The sequence below is a fragment of the Thunnus albacares genome, chromosome 19, assembly GCF_914725855.1.
Source record: "Thunnus albacares chromosome 19, fThuAlb1.1, whole genome shotgun sequence".
Classification (NCBI taxonomy): Eukaryota; Metazoa; Chordata; class Actinopteri; order Scombriformes; family Scombridae; genus Thunnus; species Thunnus albacares.
In genome coordinates, this window is record NC_058124.1 from 11,440,777 (window position 1) to 11,463,980 (window position 23,204).

The 23,204-nt window shown below is 38.2% G+C and overlaps 2 protein-coding genes across 2 annotated transcripts; one reads left to right on the plus strand and one right to left on the minus strand.

The window, feature by feature from the left end:
- Positions 1-238: 238 nt before the first annotated feature.
- bet1 (Bet1 golgi vesicular membrane trafficking protein) lies at positions 239-2,494 on the plus strand. Its single transcript, XM_044335465.1, has 4 exons — positions 239-429; positions 642-748; positions 987-1,043; positions 1,656-2,494. Exons 1-4 carry the CDS (start codon positions 411-413, stop codon positions 1,809-1,811), a joined length of 339 nt encoding a protein of 112 aa, XP_044191400.1. The 5' UTR covers positions 239-410; the 3' UTR covers positions 1,812-2,494.
- A 474-nt stretch (positions 2,495-2,968) lies between these two features.
- On the minus strand, positions 2,969-23,122 carry zgc:85777 (uncharacterized protein LOC405871 homolog). Its single transcript, XM_044335464.1, has 9 exons — positions 22,895-23,122; positions 15,109-15,229; positions 9,036-9,165; positions 7,504-7,610; positions 6,914-7,081; positions 6,423-6,596; positions 5,696-5,857; positions 3,941-4,091; positions 2,969-3,126 (listed from the first exon to the last, which is right to left on the minus strand). Exons 1-9 carry the CDS (start codon positions 23,093-23,095, stop codon positions 3,036-3,038), a joined length of 1,305 nt encoding a protein of 434 aa, XP_044191399.1. The 5' UTR covers positions 23,096-23,122; the 3' UTR covers positions 2,969-3,035.
- Positions 23,123-23,204: the final 82 nt, after the last annotated feature.

Consider the following 23,204-nt stretch of genomic DNA (forward strand, 5'->3'; position numbering starts at 1 on the left):
GGTTACGAGAAATGGGCTTAAAATTTAATGTATTTTTTTTATTATAAACGGCAGAGACACACACAACTGCAGACAAACATACCTACAAATTTCAAAATTTAAAAGTACTAATTTAATTTTTTACACATTTTAGGGTAACTCTTAAAATATAATTTAGAAATAGAAAACTTGTATCCAAACATTTTTTTTTTTTTTTGCAAACATTTTGATCACTTCTTTCACTTTGCATTACGCGGCGTTGTCAAGGAAGGATTGTCCTCGCCGGCCACCGTATGATGTCGTGGCGTTGGCTGATGTGTTCTGACTTGCTACAGTTACGACAGCTAATCTATAGCTTCTTGTATTCGAGTTTAGTTTCTTAGATATTACACACATACACTACCGGACAGTGTTACTTTCAGTGAGTCAAAATGAGGCGCGCCGGTTTGGGTAAGACACAAACATTGTTTTTAAGCTCATACTTAGCTGGCATGCTAGCTAGCTAACGTGGCTAATGTTGTTAACTGATGTCAATGAATGCTCGTTAATGTGTATTGCAGGCCCACGTCAGATAACTACCGGGTTTAACGCTATTACAGGATTCAAATGCTAACAAAATAGCTAACTATTGCTGTGTCAATTGTTTCTGTCGTTTCATGAAGGTGAAGGAGGCTCTGGGAATTATGTAGCAAGTGGATACAGTGTGTATGAGGAGGAAAATGAACACCTGCAGGAGGGACTGAGAGCCAAAGTCAACGCTTTGAAAAGTGTAAGCTACTATTGATGAACTGATATGTTCCACATACAGTCTATGATATGTACTAGTTAACTGTTACTGTCATTAACTGGTGACTGTCACAGCTAAAGCTGTACATCAGTGTTGTGGCGACTTCTGTGTTGCTACTTGTGCATTTGGAAAATATATATGGTTATTTTCAGTGTCCAATGTGTAGATATTTCTTTTAAAAAACTACAGGCGTGAAATAATATTAATTTGTTATCTACAGCTGTCTATCGACATAGGAACAGAAGTCAAATACCAGAATAAGATGCTGGATGATATGGTGAGTTTCACTTTTTCTTTGTGTGCAACACTGTAATCAAAATACCAGTAATGTGGATTTATCCTGCATGCAAAGTCTGAATCAATTCATTAAGTAAAAGTGCAGAAAGTAAAAAAAAAAAAAAGAAAAAAAGTACTCATTATGGAATCACTCCTGTCAGTATTAGCCTAGGTTATTTGATCGTTTTCCAAGTTGCAGCTGGTTGAGAAGGAGCTACTTTAACTTAAATTTTCTGGATTACTCAATTAACTATTTAGTCCCAAAATGTTCAAAAATAGTGAAAATTGCACATTACAATTTCCCAAAGTCCAAGGAGATGTCTTCAAGTTTATTGTTTTGTCTAACCTGCAGTTGCAACTTTAACTGTTATATAAACGTCTAGGAACAAAAAGTACAATTAACTCTTAAATTGTGCAGTTGAAGTATTAAGTAGCTGTAAATTGAAGTATTTAACTAGGGGAAAGTGCTTAAGTACAGAGCTAGAGTATACTAGTTACACCACACATTCTCACTGCAAGATATAGTAACATTTCCTTGGATCTAAGTATTATGTTTGTTAACTGGCCTGTCTGCCTGTTGGACTTAGGACTTTTTATCCTTTTCCCACCATAGGACTCAGACTTTGACTCAACAGGCGGCCTGCTTGGCGCCACCATCGGCAGAGTGAAACAGCTGTCAAGAGGCAGTCAGACCAAACTGCTGTGCTACATGCTGCTCTTCTGCTTTTTTGTGTTCTTTGTCCTGTATTGGTTCATCAAGCTGAGGTGATAGCGGGACCCTGTTGGGCTCGGCCCTTGTGCTCCACATCTTCCTCCCCAGAATGTCTGATGAATCTCTAAACTAAACCAGTATTATGATGACAGTGAGGAAGAAAAGGCCTTTTATTAATTAATACAAGTGCCCAATTCTCTGTCAGCAATTTCACAGCATGACCCCCAAATTGAGTCATGTTAGGGACTCCTTCTTTGGTGTCATCCCCCGCCTATAAAAAAAAAAAAAAAAACTGGTTTAGAGAAGCGCAGAAGGATGAACCTGAGAAGTAGGAATCATGTATACTGTACTGTATACCTAAAGTATATACTGCTGATGTTCTAAATTTCAGCCCAATTTACCTGGATGAAGTTGTTAAGACTCAACAATGTACAAGTAACAGCAGAAGAGGATTAATGATACTGTGTCAAGATCTTTAATACACTAGTAAACACACTGAGTAATGATAAGGTATGACAAATCTGTGGATTAGTGTATCATACAGGCCAAATTGTGTTCAAAGTGAGTAAGTTATAGAACGCTATATGAAACACATAATGTAGTGTATTTGCTCTCAAGAATGAATGGATATATCACAAAATTTGGCATCCATACAAAAAATAATAGCAGTGTACTTCAATATTGTTTCAACTTTGTTGTAAAATGTTTTTTAATGTAAATAAACAAATTTTATGCTCGAATTAAGTGTTACCAATACTTGTGTGTCCAGTTTAAGTGTGCGCTACTTATACATATCAATTGAACTTGTATTTTACTTGGTTTTTATCAATATGTCAATGACAGACGACAAGTCAGTATCTTTGATAGACATTTATTTTACAGTTATTTTTATGCCCATTATTCTGCTCAGTCTATTCTAAAAAAATAGATTTAGTCTCACAAGGGCTATTAATATTTAAATGAACTCATTACAAATCATATCATTAAAAAGTCAGTCAGACGGCTGTACACATTTATAAAGTCAGGACAAAATAACACAAAAGCTTCATCATTCTGTGATCATGTTACTGTGAGTATTTCCTTCTGACCACATGCAGTACAGTTAAAACAGGCACAAATCAAAACGGTCAGACTTAATTGAATATTTTAAAGATTTTAAACATATGAGGTAAACTGCACTTGGGTGATTTGTTATTTTTTCTTTTTCGCAATTCATTGTGGATATTTAGCACATTATCAGCAATGTTGTGACATCAGTCCCTGGGTGAATCATAGATGACATCACTTCTTGGGTAGTGTGTCCATGTATTTGCAGATGATTCCCAGCATGACCTCATCAGCCCCTCCACCAATCGACATTAACCTGGAATCCCTGTGGAAAAGACAAAGTTATTACAAACTGAGGTCTTATCTGTCACAGTTATTTGAATTTCCTGCCACATCTGATTTACTGAAATAATTCCAGCAGTGAGTGACAACTTGGTGTATCCTGAAACCCCTTGTTCAGCTGCATTATTTGCCCCATCACTAGATGTCAGTACAGTGTAAAATAAGGACTTAGAGACCATGAATCAAGCACAGTGTTACTTGTAATAAAAAAGAGAAGGCTCCCAGCCCAACACTGCACAGCAGGAGGCTGATCCTAACTGCATGTCTTCAAGAGTTATTACTATTATTTGATCATATTCTACTTTAAAAGCCATCAGTCAATCTGACTCAAACTTTGCGACTCTGGAATTATGTTAAAATTCCTTCTGAAATACATGGAAGATTTATTATACTCTAGGTTTCTGTTACCACGGATAAATGGTAACAGAAACATTACACCCTCAGAAAAGTGCATATAGTTGACAGCCAAATATAACAATAGTTGGCTCGCAAAGTGTTAGTTGCTGGTGCAGATATATATATATATATATCTTTTTTTTTTTTGCAATCAGATAACAGAGTGCGCGGGTGAGAAAATTGAAAATCATGGTGCTATGTGGTTCATACAATAGTGTATGCACACACCCACGCAGTATACTGTATATAGATATATTTATTTACATATTATTCAGTTCACCAGTGGTTGGTGGTTCAGTTCTTCAAACTACATTTCTAATCCTAACCCACTAAAACCAGGGTCACTGGACACAAGACATACTGTTGTTCATCTCTGTTGACGTTCCTCTGGCCAGTCTCACCTGTAGAATCTGCTGACCTGCACCTCACTGGTGAAGCCCATCCCTCCCCAAAACTGGAGACAGCTGTCACTCACTTCCCTGGCCAGGCGGCCCCCCTTTAATTTGGCCATGGACGCAAGCTTGGTGACATCGTTGCCTTTGATGTACATTGCTGCAATAAAAAAGGAGAGAAGTGGCACAAGCAGAGTAACAATGAGGAAAAGAAAGGTGATGGTGGTTTGGAAGGCTCTGACTTAGTATTTTTCCAAGTCGGGCCTTTTCCCAGTGCTTTCGATCAATGCTTGAATTGTTGTTACCATTAAGAGGGAGATGTGCGAGCTGCGTGATTTTCCTTGTTTCAATGTGTAAGGGAATTAGTTTGTGTGTCTGTGTGTGTCTATCTACCTCTGTCACAAATACTTTGACCTGTTTCTGTGCAGCCAAATCTGACTTGAACTGTTACCAGCTAGATGAATTAATTTAAAGCTGCTAGCAACTGAAGTGGTAATAAACAGAGCATGAAGACAACAAGATCTTGGACATCTGCCAAACAGATCCAGACACAAATTCATATCATTAACACTGCAGCGGGAAGCACTTGAGGTTGTTTTGCAATTATTTTAGAATAGGTGGATATGTGCCAGTTTTTCAGGTGGCCAAGTCAGCGAGTTGTTGACGTTGTGCCAGTACACATATAAAGTCAACAATAGTTTGGGTGTTGGACAGGTCTGCTCTTATCGTGGTGTTACTGCTTTGATTCCTGGCTTTTCCTGTCCGTATCTTGAAGTTTCCTTCAGTGAGACAATGAAATGGTTCCTGATATAAAAGAACATTGTCTTCCACATGCCATTCCCATATTCCAAAGTGTAAGCAGTTTGATTTAATTACCTAATGACAACTAATGAGTTTGTAATTTATTGTATATTCTTTGAAAGGCAAATATAGTGGCCTAACCCTTTCAAGGAAAAAAACAATATAGCAAAAGACTTGCATGAAAATAAAGAAACGGCAATGTTAGAATAGCAGTTGAATGGCTGCAAAATCTAAGCTTAAAAAGCGAAAAATCAAATCAAATTGATACCACTTGAGTGAGACAGAATATAGTCATAGCTGACTATCTTAATACAGAGCTACCACAATATTATCCAGCCCGCTAACATGCCTTCTGTCATCTAAACAAACCGGTTGCGTTATACATGAACAAATCACTAAGTCAAGGCTAGTCTGGCATTCACATTATTCTTGTAGAGCTGAGTCAACTGTATCCTTTCTTACTGAGAACTAAGTCTTATCTGTGGTGTTAACAGACTCATGCACTTAGTGTAGTTTTCTTAAAACACTTAACATGTTCCAAATCCAGATTTGAATAAGTGTAAGAAATAACTCAAGTTGATTTATGGATAAAGTGAAAAAAAAAATCACCTTATTCTAGAAAAGCCTGTAGTGCAACATTTGAAAATAAATTGTATTGTTTATTTATTATTATTTCCACAATTAACATTACAGTGTTATAGCTGTAATAGCTGAAGGCTTTCCACTGCATTGGTATGTACATATGAAAAAAACAATCATACGGATGATTCATAATGATGCATAAATCATACGGTAAATATATAAACAAAAAGTCATAAACACACAAATATGCACACATAAAAACCAAAGCTGCAATATAAATACATCCATTTGTTATATGTGTATGCCCTGAGCCAAAGAGGAGCAAGCTAACACTCAAATTTGATTTATGTTGTGTCATCTCCCTCTATTAAGTGATCTCACCTGTAGCGCGGTGGAGGAGGGAGCGGAGCAGCTCGACCTCCGTCTGCAGTTCAGCCAACCTGAAATGAACCGACTGGTGGTAGAGGACAGGCTGCTTGAAGATCTTCCTCTGCCGTGTGTATTGGACGGTCTCCTGAATGATGTTGTCCATCGTGGTCACAACTGCAGATTGAGACAGGAAGGTGATGTAGGTTTGTTCTGTTCACTAAGTACAAACATCACTCACGAGCGTTACTGCTATTGAATCCACACACGTGTCAAGTGTTCTGGTTTGGATTATATCACTTTGTCTTTGATAGTGGTAAGAGTTTAATGCTTGTCTATGAGTGACTGTTATTTGTGTTTGATTTTTAATATGAAACATCACAGCCAGAGAGAATAATATATTAGGGTTAGTTTCAGTAATAGCATATACAGTTTCTCTTCTAGTAAATTGTTTCTCATATGCTTGTTAATCAAAATAAAAAGCAGAAGTACTTTAAAGAAGATTAATTTTTTGAACTATGTAACCTCAACTCCCTACTCTTTGGACAGTGAATCAGAAAAGGAAATAACCAATTTACAGTGAATTCTGTGGGAGACGGATGACGTGTGGTAAGAATGAGAGCGGGAAGTGAAGAAAACTAGGAAAGATACCATCTTAAGACTGGATATGGCCTCAGGAAGAGATAAAGCAAAGACAGGATGAAGGTGAATTATTTACTTATTCACCTTCTTACACACTCACCATTGGCCACTGCCCAGAGCCTTTCTTCCTGGAACTGAAGCATCTGGTAGGTGAAGCCCATGCCTTCCTGGCCAATGATGTTCTTACAGGGAACATGGACATCATCAAAGAACACTTCGGCTGTGTCCGATGACCACATACCAATTTTATTAATCTTTCGGGCGATGTGTACTCCTATAATGGGAAGGACAGGAAACAAAACAAATGCCATAATGCGTATTGGCAAAGGTACATTAATTATAAGAAATGCTATCGATAGAATGGATACAGAAATTATGAGCAGAGGGTGTTTTAGGGTTACCACTCTGGCAAAAAAATGTAAGAACATTGCAGTAAATCGTCTGTGTTTACTGTAGAACTGAGAAACCTACAGAGTCTTAAAATTAGAGAATTGTTTATAAATGTTGATGAATCCCATGAAGATTAATTAGAAACTGCAATTTCCTGCTAAAATGTTTTGTCCAAGAAAAGCATGCCGAGACTGATCCTACCTGGCAGGTTCATGGGCAAACAGATGAGAGATTTGTTCCTGTGTGGGGGTCCGTCGCTGGTGTTTGCGAGGAGACACATCCAGTCAGCCTGGGTACCGTTGGTGGTCCACATCTTTCCCCCGTTGATCACATATTCATCCCCTTTCCTCACCGCCTTAGTCTTAATACCTGAATCAACGTGTGGTGGAGTGTGTAAATGGATGGTGAGATAGTTACACTTGGGAAGATGAGTGTGGGGATAAAAGGTTAAATGAATAGTTTCAATGGATGAATAAGCAGAGAAATACAATTTTGTTCCTTAAATCAAAAAGGCTTTAAAACACAAAGTTTCACCAAAGACTATTCTAAAGATCCTAAAGCTGGTGTTTTATTCAAGGTGAAACAAACATTATACATATGTAATCTGTGAAATCTGATGAAAGTGAGAGACGAGAATATCAGTGTGAATTCGATTTTATAGCTGCTGTATTTCTGGTTCCTCAATACTTTTTCGCAGCATTAGTGACAATCTTATTCAAAATGGCCCGTCAGAGGAAAAAAGGAAATCATATGATAATAAATGAGCAGAAAATGATGAAGGGGCGACGTACTTGAGACATCAGATCCTGCTCCGACTTCACTAACTCCGAGGCAGGCCACTTTATCCCCCATGATGGACGGAAGGAGGAACTCTTTCTTTAGCTCAGCTGAACCGAACCTGCTCAAACACAAACACAAACACACAGAAATATTGGTAACTAGTTACTCTTAGACACTGTGGTGAATCCAAGAATATTCTTTTTGTTATTGCTTTACTGTAAGCTACTATCAAGAAGACATCTATGAACTTTTAATACCTAATGTGAACATGATTGGCAGGCAAATCTTTACTAAAAGTTGTGTGAAACTCTTTAACTACATTATATAACTGTGGCAAGAAAGAGCAATGGGTTGTGTGCTTTAAAACAACATCGTCATGTTTGAGGCAATTACAGTTGCAGTGGGACAGAGGAAGGAGTCTTATCCAAAAATTCCCAATGTATCCCCCTTTTACCCCCTGCTGCTCTCTTATTACTTCAACCTTATTGCAGGCTAGTGTAGATCCCCTCATTAAGCTCCTGAGACTGTAAGTGTGTTTCACTGAAATATTTCTTGTGTCACCAGCAGCTGTTTCATAGCAAGAGGATATAACAACAAGCTGAGGCCTACGTGGGTGAAAAAATTTCCAGATATATTTATACATGTACTGTCTTGAGAGTGTAACTTTGATAAAGGGCTGTGCAACAGGCTGTATTTTCTAGCATAACGGTAATAAAACCACTGAGATACATATTAAACACCACAGTAAAAAAAAAAGGAACTAAAAAAAGATTTTACTGTTAAGTTTATTTAATAAGATTTCACTTGACTCTCGCTCTTAGTGTTGAGATGTACTGACACATTAGAGGGCTGATCTTCTTGACTTGTCACAATCAAAAACTAAAACTAAAACTGCCACATTTTGAAGTAAAAAGTGATTGACATGATCTTTAGTTTGTGTCTGCAGCCACTGTGTTACCAAAGGAGTATCACAGCTGAGCAGATGGTGCTGCAGAGTCTGTTAATAATCAATTTATTGTTCCACTGTAAAATCCTCTGCCTCCAGGATATAACACAGCTCTTAAATAGGCACATTTGAGGGATCCTTGCAAAAATGTGTACATTAGGGTACAAATAAACAACATGGATATGGATTTGGTATGTACAGAATGGACTTAGGCCAACGGATTAATTTCTTTTACACTAAAATATAGTCATGCTAAGAAAAGAGGGGTGAAAAGGGAGACAGAGAACACTAGATACCCAACAATGAAGAAAATATTTGAAATAAAAGTGTTTCTTTGATAGTTTGGTTTTAAAATGTAATATGTCCAACAAAATACTATTATATGCAGACTATACAGGCTGACAGTTGTTGCCAGGGGAAGCAATACAAGTAAGCTTTTATCATCTCAAAATGAGACAAGTACATGAGTAAGAGGAATGCTTGAAAATGTACTCCAGCTCCAACATGAGTGACTCTTTCAGTGGTGTAAAAAGGGAAAACCACAAAGCTGAAATTGTTGGCTGAGTCACTGACTAGCTGTTGTCCTGATGATTGTACCTGGCCAGTGCGGGAGTAGCCATGTCAGTCTGTACACCGATGGCCATAGGGATGCCTCCACAGTGGATGTTGCCCAGCTCCTCTGACACTGCCACGCTGTAGCTGAAGTCAAGCCCCAAGCCTCCATACTCTGCAAAAGACAAGACACACACTCCTTCAACTACCAGGGGAAGCAATACAAGTAAGCTTTTATCATCTCAAAATTCCTTCAACTACCATTCACAGTTCAAGGCTGAAAGTTCACTTTAAACTGTCTAGACATCTCTTGTGTATAAATGTTTGTTTTTTCTTTTTGTGCACATTTGATAATAGAGCCCCATCACTTAGTTCAGAGAGAAAGAAGAAGAGAGAGCAAGTTATTTTGGACAAATGTACTTAAACTAGCCTTGTTTCTGTCTCCCTTACATCTGTTCCTCACACAATGCATAGCACATTATTATACATTCCAAATATTCTGAACTGATCTGTTGCCACCAGACCATGCACTCAAATTCATTATAGGATGTTATCATTAATTGTACTATCTGTAATTATGTGTAAAAAGCACTGCTGGGAGATCAGCAGCATGCTGCAGATAAGGGTCACTGCCATCTAAGTGCCATCTCATCTGCTCTACTCAGTATATAAAACTTGTTTTTGATCTCTTAAACATCCCATTCACTGGAAAAGTTAAAAATGGATGTCCGTTTGCTCATTTGGAGACATTTGCAAAGACCTTAGGTCCTTAATGGAGTTGAACAGTGCATGATAAACCAAGTTTAAAACATCACTTTCTGTCAGTTAGCCTCATACAGAGCATCCATTGTGAAATGAACAGCCTGATTTTCATACTGATATTCTTAATGCTAAAGGCCACTTTTCCACCTATGTTTCATGGAATTAGCCAGTTAAATGCACCAGTTCTGCCACTAGGGTTCTCTCAATCAAAATAATAAGAACAGCGTGGGATCATGGGAGTTGTTGCCTTCGTTATTAAACAACAATCATTGCTGTACAGTTTCTCTTAGACAGACAGTACTCTGCAGTCAGCTTCGGCAACTTCTCTAGTGGCTCCCGGCACAGTGCTGTGTTTTCTTTATTATTTTTATGTTAGTTTTAAGTTTATTTACAGGCTTAGGTAATGCTAAAATCCCCTACAGCCACCAGGAACCTTTAAACCTCAGAACAGATTACACACAACTCTTCACTATCATCACAGACAATTTCCACATCGATATTGTGCGCTCATCTGTCTTGCAGTGGCGGTGAGTGGACTATATATGTACTATGCGTATATACTGTGTCTATTTTTATGCCATGTATGTCCTTATGTGCTCTGCCCTCCCCAGGAGCCGAACTATCTGCAGAGGTTTCCTCCTCTCCAAAACAAACAAACCCGGTGATTAAAACCAGTAAAAAAACACTGAATAAAGCAGTTTCACGATAAAAATCAGTGTTTCTCCCAAGCTGTTCGGCAGACACAGGACTTTGCAAAAATGTGGCTTAAAATTGGATAAAAACTCAATTTATGACAGCTTCTGGCAGATGACCACAACGCTGACGCACGCATCTTGTGTGCGTGTATTCTTTGGTAGAGGGTAAAGGAGATGACGCCATTGTTGCGGACAGCCACAATGCTGACGCATGTGCACAAGATGATCATCATCTGGTGCACGTATACTCTTTGGTAGAGGGGGTAAAGGGAACATGACACCACTGACAGGCAACCAAATGAAACGGACCATTACCTTGATTAAAATTACAGATCTCTCTGCATTTGAAAACTGTTGGAAAGAGTTGGGATAATGTACTAAGTACACAACTCTAGTCACTTCAATGAGGAAAAGTTACATATTATACCTTTAATGTACCTACTCTCATAATGTATTTCTCTCAAGTTGTTTGTGGTTAATACAAACAAATCCAAATATTGTCAAAATGAAACTGTGAGAATCAATGTTCTCATCATCATCCAATGCTGGTCTAGCCAGTTAAATCTGACAGCGATTCATTTAGGACAAATCTTTGGATGATAATGTCCAGTCAGCCAAAAGTAACAGCAATGAGCATTTGAGAAATGCTCGGTGCTCAGTTCTCCTATGACTAAATAGAGTATGCCAACCACTGGATGATGGATACTAGCACTGACTGACAATGAATAATTATGAGCGAATTTACCGCATGGAGGCCTGCAACTCTAGCTAAGTGGTTTAATATCACCTGTCAGACTAGTTATCGAATAATGGAAAGCGCAGTCAGGCAGACTGTCAGAGAGAGACAGGGAGTGAAAGAAAGCGAGCAAAATAAATGGGGACAGACAAAAAGGGTGAGATATAGCGGGACAAGCAAACAAGGGAGCGGGGGGAGCCAAAAATAAGAGGAAACAGGTGCAGCTGTGCAGCGATACCGCGCGGCTGGAAACCCTGCGGTGGATAATGTGGACGAAGGGAAGCACTGAGGTTTATCCCACTTTAAACAAAACAGCAGGCTGTCTAGTTGAACAAGCAAGCAGAAGAAAAACAAACACAATTCTATCACAAATGTCAATCCTATACGCATATGGTTCTTCTGAACAGCAGATGTTCCTCAGCATAGGTTCTCATCAGTTGGAGCCCTATATGAAACATATACTGACAGATGAAGGATGAGAGAATTTAAAGGTGCAGCACAAGCAGACACTAGCAACAATTTTCTATTCTATTGTCTTCCTGTATTGTGTCATCACAGCAACATAAGCGACCGGATGGTAAAACAGATCACTGCTCCTTGGAGGATGACACATGGGAGAGAGAGTCAATAAATCGCTGTTATAAACTCATCTCCAAGAAAATTCTGTACTACAATGGAAATAGGTGTAATTGCACTAGAATTCAACTCACGATTGCATGAACCGCCATTACAATGTATTGCAATATTAAATATTAAAGGTCACTGTTTTAGTAATGATTCTGAATAGAAAAACTAGCCACTATAATGCATTCATTGTGGTATTACTAAAGAAAAAATTATCAGAAAGGAAACTACTTGGCACAGGTCTCTCTGAGCGATTATCCACCTAAACATCAGTATAAAAAATATTCAGTTAAAGGGGAAACTGTGCAGGCTGCCAGGTTCTCTGAGGCAGGACACAAGGCCATTGCCATGGTGTGAACTGCGGATACTTCTCTGTCAGAGCAAAGGAAAACAGGCAGGGAGCCAAAGGTCGTCTTCTCCCTCAACATGGCTGCCTTGGAAAAACTTCCTGTTCTCATGTTTTTAAAAGTAATAATACCTTTACTTGTACATGGAAAAGTAGTGGAAAATGAGTGTTGAGCTTTCTTGTCTATGGACTAAGTAAGGGGACAATGTGTGGCTCCAAAAATTGCTAACAGGTACATTAAATTTGTTGCCCGTTTCAAACATGTGACCATTTAAAGTTCAAACCCCTGCCCTTTATCTATGTAGTTCCCTGGCAGTGATCCATGTCCCCAGATTTTAAGTCATTGTTGCACACAGAGTGGCTCCAAGTCATAAAATGCCTAGAAACAAGAATTGAAAACAGACCAAAATAATATTTTGGGCCAACTCTCAAATTAGTTTTATGCTATGACTTGTACGTTATGGCAATATGCTAAATGGCCCGATGAGCGTCTGAGTGCTATGATCACTACAGCAAATGTAACTGCAACATATCACTAAGACACTGTCTTAACAAGTCATTGAAGTCTTACACAGAGTATTTGAGACATATTTTCCATGAAATAACCAATAATTCCAAAACGTTATTCATAATTCAAACTATAAATTAATGTCACTGGTTCCCTGTGCAGTTTACCCCTGCAAAGTATTTTCTACAACCGTGTCTGTATCTTGAAACAAAGCAGAAGATTTCGGGTAATTCTTAAACATAAATTTATTGTGGCTGAGACTAGACTGCTACTCAATCATATGCTGTACGACTTTCTTATAAGAGCTTTTTTTAGTGGTGTGTTTGTCTTGAGTTCTTTTCTGATCTAGGCCTTCAAATACTTCTTTCATTCCAGCTGAATCATCTCTCTATTGCACAGACTCCTCAGTCCCTATTCCCATGTCTGTAATCCAAGCCACTAAATCAATTAACCCAGAGCAGAATTCTTTGCGAGTGTGCTTCGTTAGTCAGTATGGCAAGAAAAGGGCCACGTCTAGCTGTGGTTACTCCAACTGCACAATTTTTGCAAAGACTAATACTATGGTAGCTTTAGTCATTCCCACTATTATCACGGTTGTTTCTGAATTACTTGAAACCTTCATTTTTTAGAATTTAGTTTACCAAACACTGGGCAGGACATCATAGCAGGTAATCTACCACCTGATTATACAGTGTGTCTTTACACCTTCTTTCGCTGGGCCGCTCCTCCTCTCTAATCCTGTCAACTAATGCTTAATGCTTGTGCACTCAGCACATTTTAATTCCCTTGCCCTCCCTCTTCTCTGACCTACAGACTTGTGGTAGAACCTTCTTCGCACAATTCACTAACAGTGTTGTTCACACATCTGTTCTTTTTAACATCAAAATGTTTTTTTTACCACAGAGTTGTTATCAAGGTAAGACTGAGAAGTGGCAAATCAATAAAGAGATATCAGTCTTTTTTTTGTGGAAATTTTTAGATTTGTGCATTTCATCTTCAGAATTAACTACTACAAATCACAACCACAAATATCTCGGGTTTCTGTGCTCTACTTATCCGCTCCCTCCTCCACACCAGCAGTGACACAGCTGGGTACACATCTGGAAATGGGATATACTGTAACAGACAGCTGTTGTGGGATGTTGCTGTGACACCAGCACCTATCATCACAGTGGGAACATTTCTAGACCAGACCAACTGTAATGTATGGCTGTCAAACAGAAAGAAAATGAATGGAACATGAATTCAGCTGTAAAAAAAGACGTGCCAAATGTTCCTGAGATGGTCAAATGCACAGACAGTGAAGAATTCCTCAGTTTCCACTGCTGCAGGATTCATTTTGGTCCACCTACAGTGTCCCTATGTTTAGGCAAATTATATCCACAACTTTAAATTCTGAGCAACTGTTTTTCATTGTCTTCTTGGATTGAAAAAGGGAGTTTTTGCAATGGCGACAGAAACAGCATGTCCCAGCAACATATATCATGTAGACTGAGGCCAAGATGGTTAATCAGTCTTCATATTTCCATGGATCACCCACTGAAATTCCCAAGAATACAAATGGACTTAAATCTGTGTCAGAAAATGCTCTCTCACGCTTTCAGAGCCATTTTCGTATAATGGATACATATTCTGTAAACACAAGCCTAACATCTCTAGGCTTTTAACTGTTATTTTATGCTCATAACTTGTCCATTTAAAGCATTCAGGTAAATGTAAAAAAGCAGGTGAAAAGGTTCAAATCTAGTAGGTTTTAGCAGTTTGCTCACAGAGATGTTATTATATTAACTTAATCAAATTTTACTGTATTTTTAAAACAAAAGTTGTCTATGAGGTTTAATCTGGCTAAAGGCTATTCCATCAGCAAGAAAGGTGCTCTGAGCTTGGCACCCTGACGTTATGGTTATCATCATTTCCCAGCAAGCTTGTTATCTCCTTAGATAATTTCACAGAAAACAAGCCTCCTTCAACATAAAAAAAGCCTTCTAGGTCTTTAAATCAGACATTTTTCCCATTGCTCTGCTCCAGATAATGCACACAAAACCCACTTGATTAATTAAGCTCTCTCATCATTTCTCAGAAGGAGTTATCTCTGATTAAAAAATAATAATCACTCACATTTAGGCTATCCTAAATCCCTCTTCAGAGTTACAGGGGTTGGAGCCTATCCCAACATGCACGGCTAGTCCATTATAGATCTAAAAAAGACATAAGTGGGCAGACAAACACACCAGCTCTTATTCCTATGGGCAATTTCATGCCACAACAACAGGATAGAGAAACTGATTCTTGGAGATAGCTGTTGTGAGGCGCTATTGACTGAGCTATTACATCACCCAAAAGCTTCTGCTGCAGCTTGTATATGTTTAACACAACTAAATGTTGTATTTTTATTGGCTTTTGAATACTAACCTCTCAGAAGAACAGATAATCTTGAGACATCTTACCAACTGGTTTGTTGACTCCAAGAAAGCCGGCACTTCCTAAGATCTTGAAGACTCTGTGGGCTGGAAACTTCCCTTCTGCTTCCCACTGATCCACATGTGGATTGATCTCCTGATCGATGATCTATAGGACAAACACAACAGGAAAGAGATACGATATGTTTGAATGTATTTGTGTTTGCATATTTCTGTGTGAACAATGACAACCCTGCTATTCAATCTCCCATCTCTAACAAAGACCAGAAGGATATACATTATGAGGAAGAAGGAATACAATTATTTCTACACATACATGGGTTTCCTGCTGTGTGGTGCACATCTCTACTTAAGTCTATGTAATCTATCTCTTGGAGACAGCCAGATAAGGTATTACATATCAATGAATAGAGAGCAGGCTGGAAAAATGTATTACATGGTGAATCTATAATGATGACAACGATGAATACAGTGACAGTAAGCATGGCATGCCATTTCCTATACTGCATGTATGTATGTTATCAGTCCCCTACTGATAACCAAGGCTTGGCTGGTGACATACAATATGACAAGCTGCAGGCTCATAAAACAATGCAATGACTTTGGCCTCAATCCCAATATTAGTCATTTTGGAGCAGAAAATTGTGCTAAAAACAACACCATGACAGAATTCAGCGATGATGTTGTACTGAAGATGTTGATAACCAATACTGTGCTGATATTCAGTATCATCAACCATTTGTAAGCCAATATTTTTGCAACTACGTGTTTCCCGCATATTTTTTATTCTTGGCAGGGTAATGAAACCTCTGAAGTAATATTTATAACAGCATGGAAATGTAAGGCTCAGTACTGAGACCCATACTAATGACATTCCTTCAGGTTTAGCAGCCATTCCATCTAAGCCTAAAATTAAAGCTGAGTATATTATATACTTCAAGAATGGAACATAACCAGCATTTAGCATGTAGCTGTGGTTAAGGAATGGTTTCCAGTATATTTGAGGTGGATAACATTACTTGGCTGATATCTGATTTTGATAACTAAAGCTAATATTATATATTTACAAATGTACCAGCTTCATGCTGATTTGTACCAGAATTTAATAAAACAATTAATTCGTAAGCAAGGAACAGATTCTAGTCGTCTTTCCACTGCATTTTGCACATCATTTTTCAACAGTGAGAGCTGCTTTTGTTTTGTCTTTCGACTCTGATTTAAAGCAGCATTGTGCTTTATCAGTGTCTACCACTAGTGGCTAGTTTTGTGAGTCATGAACAAAATATCCGTAGGGAGTAAAGAATGGGTTACAACCTAGCTTCGGAATGATTGAACCTTGGTGCCGTGACTCATTTTGAGCACCTGGAAGTGGTCCACAGCTGGAAAAGCACTTATGAATGACCCATCTATTGAGACGCTCATACAGTGCTATTTTTGTGGGAAGTCAAGCTGCTTCACAGACATGGGTGCTGGTGAGAAAAAATCTTTTGACTGAAGTCTTTTCTACTGGTGTCCAGGTTGTGAGGTGAAGCTGAACAATGACAAGCGCCAAAGGCATGAAGTCACCTGGGGGGATCCAAGGCCATGCCCACCCCCCACAATTTTTTTTTTTTTTTTTTTTAAATGTTGCAATTTGGTGCATTCTGGCCATGATTTTTATCCCTGGTAAAGGCACCTATTAAGAGCAGTGACAGTAACAGCAGAGTCACTATATAAACTCAATATCTCACTGTGAACAAATCTAAAATGTCTAAAAATGTCTAAAATAAAATAAATAATATTCCTGACATCACAATACTGAGTGAAGTTTTGAAAGAATGAAGTATCTGTATCAGTATCGGTCATTCATCCTGTCCTCCTCCCTCTGCTGTTGATGTGATTCACTGGGAGGGGCTGGTTTGTCTCAAGTCAGCAGCTCAGTTTACAAGATTCTGCCAAATTTTAAGATACGTGACAAACTAAGCGTAAGAGTTAAAAAGACAGTTTTCGTTTTAGCTTGTTCGTAAGCATTCGCTATTAGCTGATCTAGTGTGCTGTGGTTGTGTAAAACATAGCGGCGGTGGCTGAGAGACTTTGGACATAGCAGATTGAAATATCACTTTTCTATATGTTCAATCTTGTTGAACAGGTGTATTGATTAAGTACTGGATAAAACTGCCATACCTTTGATCATTTTGGAGAAAATAAGACACATAAATCGATGCATATACAACCACGGGAAGTTTGAACAAACCTTGATGTCTAGAAAAATGAGCGTCTCTTTCCCTTGCTGTTAAAGCGTACACAATGCAAAAAGCAGAAATGCGGTGGCAGAGTAAAATGTTTTTTTTGCATTAGTGGTAAAAATGATGGAACAAATAATGCACTTTTGATGGAAATCCGCCTGTAGACAGAGCTTTTGCACCCATGCACAAAGAATGGGCAGCAGACCTACAGTGTGTGTTATTGTTTGTGTGAAATTGTGTCATTCCTCTTTAACAATTCTACCTGCCACAGCAGGGTTGGAAAACAGGAAGTTTGAGTATACAATGCGACAACAATAGTTTCTGCAATATGTATTAAATACTGTTCATGCCGTTAAAAAAAAAAAAAATCAAATAATAAATAAATATATAAAATAAAAACTTATGTACTATGACTTTCCTTGTCTGTCTTCATTCAAGCAATCAAACACTTGTCCGCTACAATCTTATAAACAATCATTTTAAAATGTGTTGTCATTGTTGTTCATTCATTTTAATGCACAAACATTTTGAATGGTCTATGGTGTCCACACAACCCTGACGGTCTGCTCTATAAATGTGTTTTTCTGCTCAGGACAATAAGCAGTCAATGGTAGGTAAAGTCAATGAAAAGCAATGATTAAAACAAAAGAGGCATTTAGTGAAAATACTGTAGGAATCATCACATTTAAACCTCATCTAATGACATTAGTTAAATGAGCCATGTGTATTAATATGGATTATGACATATAAACCCTACTTTATTACTCTTTCATTTAGCTTTGGCTAAATCTATGCTTGAGAGTGAAAGCACAACCAGCACTAAAGCTAGACTAGGCCTATGTTTACCATTCAAACTATAAAAACAAAGCACCAAAGAAGAATTCACAGGTTTTTCCAGGATTGCAAGAAGTGATGCGCACTCATTTTCTTCCTCCAAAACACACAAACGCAAACCAGCCAACGATTCAACTAGCCAAGAAAAACGTACTGGTTGAAAGACATCTGAATACAAGACAGAAAGCATGGACATCATCTTTTTTACCACCCAGAACAGAAAACAGACACTGCTTTCAACAGATATATGGGACACATGCCCAGGCCTGAATCTGTGATAATCAGACTAACTTACATGACCTCTAACACAAAACAGTGCAGTAAAAAAGCAGGTACTGGTCCCGTGTAACCTGCAATAAAAAAATCCATGTTCAAAGTTCAGATCCTGAGGAGGGAAAGGGAGGTACCACTAGCTGCTGGAAAGGGAAACATAGAGGTCACAAGACCGGGAGTGATCCCAAAACGTTTCATAAAGGTTCCTGTGGACTATTTGCATTGCATACCACAGCAGTTTCACATCACCAAACTCTTACGTGGTAAGATAGAGTCAATGATATTGCGATATAAATTCTTACAAAAATGTCCAGTCTGGAGTATCAGTGCTTTTCTCTACATGAAGCACAAGGCAGGGCTTCTCTGTGGAAAGCAAAATGATTGTGTTAAAGTGGATTTCACTTATGACACAATATACAATAAGTTAAGGCCTGGAATCACAGGGTTACTCATAATATGATCCTGTCAAGATGTTTTGACAATTATGGTTGGACAATATGATGTTAGATGACAGAAAATCATCAGGACGGCAGAGTACTGGATATACCATGATTAGTCAGGTATTTAATTTACTAATTAGTCAAAAGTAGACATTCCCATATGGTTATTGATTCTCAGATTAATACTAGAAAATGTATGATAATGTAAATCATTATCATGGTACATTATATACACCATGTTATAGATTATAGCCATCTCACCTTCCCTTATTACCAATGATAACCACAGTGTCAGCATGCAGGAAATTCACAGAAAAGGCTACATCAAAAGAGAGTCACTCATTTTTCAAGCATAAAATGCCATTTTATGCCATAATGCCGATGACATTTGCTAGTTTCAGCTTCTCAAATGTAAGAATGTAATGCTCTTCTTTGTCATATATGATAGTAAATAAAATATCTTTTTGGACTGTTGGTCAGACAAAGCAAGCAGTCTAAAGACAAGACGAAAATGAGAAAAAGTAATGGGCATTGTTTCCTCCGTGTTTGATATTTATAGACTAAACAATTAACCAATGAATCGGGAGAATAATTGGCAGACTAATTGATATTGAAAATAATTGGTAGTTGTAGCCACACATCACAATATATGTGTGAGTGAAGAAGAAAACGTCCTAGAAAAGATTATTTTCTTATGGAAGACTTTGAAATAATGAAAACATTTCTTTTGCATAGATAGCTTTTATATTGTTTTTCTATGTAAATTACATTTTTGCCAAACTACAGTGGTTTGAACTGTTTTGTTGTTGTTTGGAAAATTAATGTCAATTGCCAGAAGTTGATATTAACATGTATTATTATGTGTCATGTAATCCCATGTGGGATGGACCACTTTAATGGTATGACAAGAAAATAAAAATTAATTTATTCAATACATTATAAAAAGGGAAAAATATGTTAAACAGAACTCAAATCTGTACTGTATTTAATCATTGCATATATGTTTTATGTATATTATATACTATAAATATTATGAAGTTTATAGCAGTGTGTACCACGCAGGGTGTACTAAAGTCACAGTCTCTCTCTCACAGCAACATTAGGATGCGAACCATGATTAAAACGTCAAATAGCTATAAACTAGCAAATGGCTTAACTACAAGAAAGCAAAGAGTTCAAATGTCTGCGGTAAAAGTGGTAAAGAGCTCTTCCTCCGTATTATGATATATCGCATTTTGATGCTTTGCCCTACCCTTACTTTGGATACACAAACTGAATATCAAGTAGTTGGAGAGAACAGGAGCCAACTAATTCAGCCAAAGAATCAACAGATGCAGAAGAGGGCCCTGCTGAAGTCCAACTGCAACGTATGCTGGAGCAGAAAAAAAAAAACTATTTAAACTCAGTTGGACTTTAATGTGAAATTTTGGCAAAAGAGTGGTAATTTGTAACTAAAGAATTATAGCCAAATGTTGCTCTGTAACAACTTTGATTTGTCTGTCTACAGTACATTTCCTTTGTAATGTTGGGGGAAATCCCAGTCTGAAACTAGGGAAGGTTGCTCATGTGAAGCCTTTCCCGAGAGGTGCTAGTCAGATCTCTATTGGCTGGTTATCTTCATTAAGAGCAAGACTTCCAGCCTCACCAGTCTTGGCCGGTTTGGTAGTATGAACACATCGGAAGCTCTGGAAGTCCAATTTCTTAGCATGGAAGTCATTTTTCCAGTCTATAAATGAGCACATGAATACACCACTCCAAGTAACACACACAGCTACACAGACAACAGTCCTACAAGGTCCTCTGCCCTCCCCATACACTAACAGAAAATTTGTAGTGGAAACGAACGTCTGACCTTGAACGGTCGCTGAGGGATTTCCTATAACCCCATTTGTATACCATCTTTAAACACATTATTCTACAGTGAATTCTTTTAATAAACCATGCCGCCTCAAGTTCCCTTTCCTGCACTAACAACATATTGTTCTGAATTTCCTTTTCACATTTTCATCCTTCCCATTATTCCCAGTGCTAGTTTATTTTCAACCCCTTGGCATCCTTTGAAGGTTTAGTCACACAATAAGCTTCCCTCCATTTACTGCAACATCTTTGCTCCTTACCTTAAATTAGGCTCTTGTTGTTATTTTTATAGCCTGTGTCTCCAATGTCTGTCTAGTAATATCCAAAATGAGTCAGTCTGACTACTAATGCTTGCTTTGATTAGTGTCTACCGTAATTCTGCATGTCACAAATAACAAACTGTAGCGATGACAAACAAGGCAGACTAAGTTACAGAAGAATAAGGTGGGAACTAAAAAACACGTGTGATATTCCTGTAAGCAAAATACACTTGCATTGTTTAATAAAGCATTTCAGTGAGTCTGAATGTCCCAAGGGAATAATCTTTTGTCTGCTGCTATGAGTTGTTGCATGATTTTACAGTCTCTTTGACGCCTGCTATTAACATCCATCTTGAAAACTTTTATTGTTAAGATGGCTAGTTGCATATCTGAACACTTTCCATATCTGATTACAGTCCAATCACGCAGGATGCATATTGCTGTCTCTCGGCATGTGACTGAGATATAGAGATCTTTGGCTCACTTTGTGAACATTTGTCTATACACATAGTGGAATGTGCCCAAAGTTTGGTGAGCCTTCCTATGGATGCCCTGTACTGATGGTACATGAAGTTTTGACCTACCATTAGGTCCTGTGAATATCAGGCCATACTGTCATAAATCTTGAAGCCCGGCCGATATATCAATATTGGCCTATCCCAGATATATTGGTATATATCGGTATCAGTGTATATGTTGTCCGATATGCATCAATTTTATTTTATTTTTTTTGTTATATTTTGTTATAATAAACTTTATTGGACAATAAAGTTTATTGTTTAAGTGTAAAATATCCTGCCTCCATTACATATCTTTGTCACAAGTGTTTGATATTTGAGGGACCATTGCAAAATATCGATATTAGAATTTTTTTTTCTCCTAATATCGGTACTGGCCCCAAAAATCCACTATCGGTCAGGCTCTAATAATCTACTGAGCAGGTGACACCATTCTCTAACCCTAACCTAATGTGTCTTTACACTGAATCCTATGCTTGACCAAGCAAAGAGCAAATACTCGGCTGCTTAACCAGGCCTTATATCTACATTATATGTGCTTAGGCACTGGCTTGATAGGCAGTTTGATCTGAATGCTATGGCCTGCCCAGGTGTCTAGCCACCACTCTTCTAGTTCCACTAGTTTTACAAATAGTAACTAATTAGCAACAACTCTGGTATCAGAAACTTTCCACACATACCTTTTGACTTGACTTACTAAAAAAAAACAAAAATCAAGATAATCAAGAGATGAAGTTGTGTGTGAGCGTAAGAGTGCAGGTGGTCTACATGGTCACACAATTGTTCCTGGCAAGCTATATAACACCAGATGTTGAAAATCTGAAATGACAAAATTATAGTCCTAGGTAAATCCAGTGCAACAGCAGAGATGCTGCAAATGTTGGCAAGAGGAGCGCTGACATTAATCAAGTTGCCAGCGGCTTTGTGTTTGATATTGTAAACCAGTGTAGTCTCAGTGTACCTGGCGCTTTGCCTTGCTGTCCTTTATTCACCTTCTCGTAACCTACGAACAGAAACATAAAGGCTTGCACAGTCATTTGAGGATGCAAACATATATATTTAAAACCCCCTTGCAAATATTGTAGCACAGTCAGAACAATGTTCAGCAGGAAATTTGGTGTTTATGGCTGAAGCTGAAAGCATAATAGAGCAGCGACAGCCATTGACACAGTTAACTTGAGGGGGACTATATAACAAGCTAGCATAGTGACCTCTCACCCACTTTTAGTTCACTGCCTCCGGCTGCTTCTTACATGCACATACGGCGGAGTGATACTGCTTCTTTCTGGTTTACACTCACGGGCATAAAAATATCCAACCGTCAACTGATAAACAAAGCAAAAAACAAGCTTTTGTTTTCATAGTAACGTCAAAGCTTGGTAGCTAACGTTAGCAGTCCTGCATACCTTTTTGAGGGACTCCTTTAATGCAAAGTGCTCTTGTGTGTAGAGTAAATGGTCGCCCGTAGTCTCTGGGGCACTGGCCGTTACAGGTTTAGATGACACATTTTCAGACAACGACCGGACACCAACAAATGAGGTGATTTTGTAGAAATTACGGCTGTTGACTAGCAGGTTTAAACGCTGGGCTCCTTCACGCAGCGCCATATCTGTTTGACAGCAGTCTGAATGCGCATGCGCAGGATGTGTCTATTCTGTAATCCACGTAGGGTTTCTACAGAGGTAAAAATTAACCCCGGTGGAAAATTTAGATGTT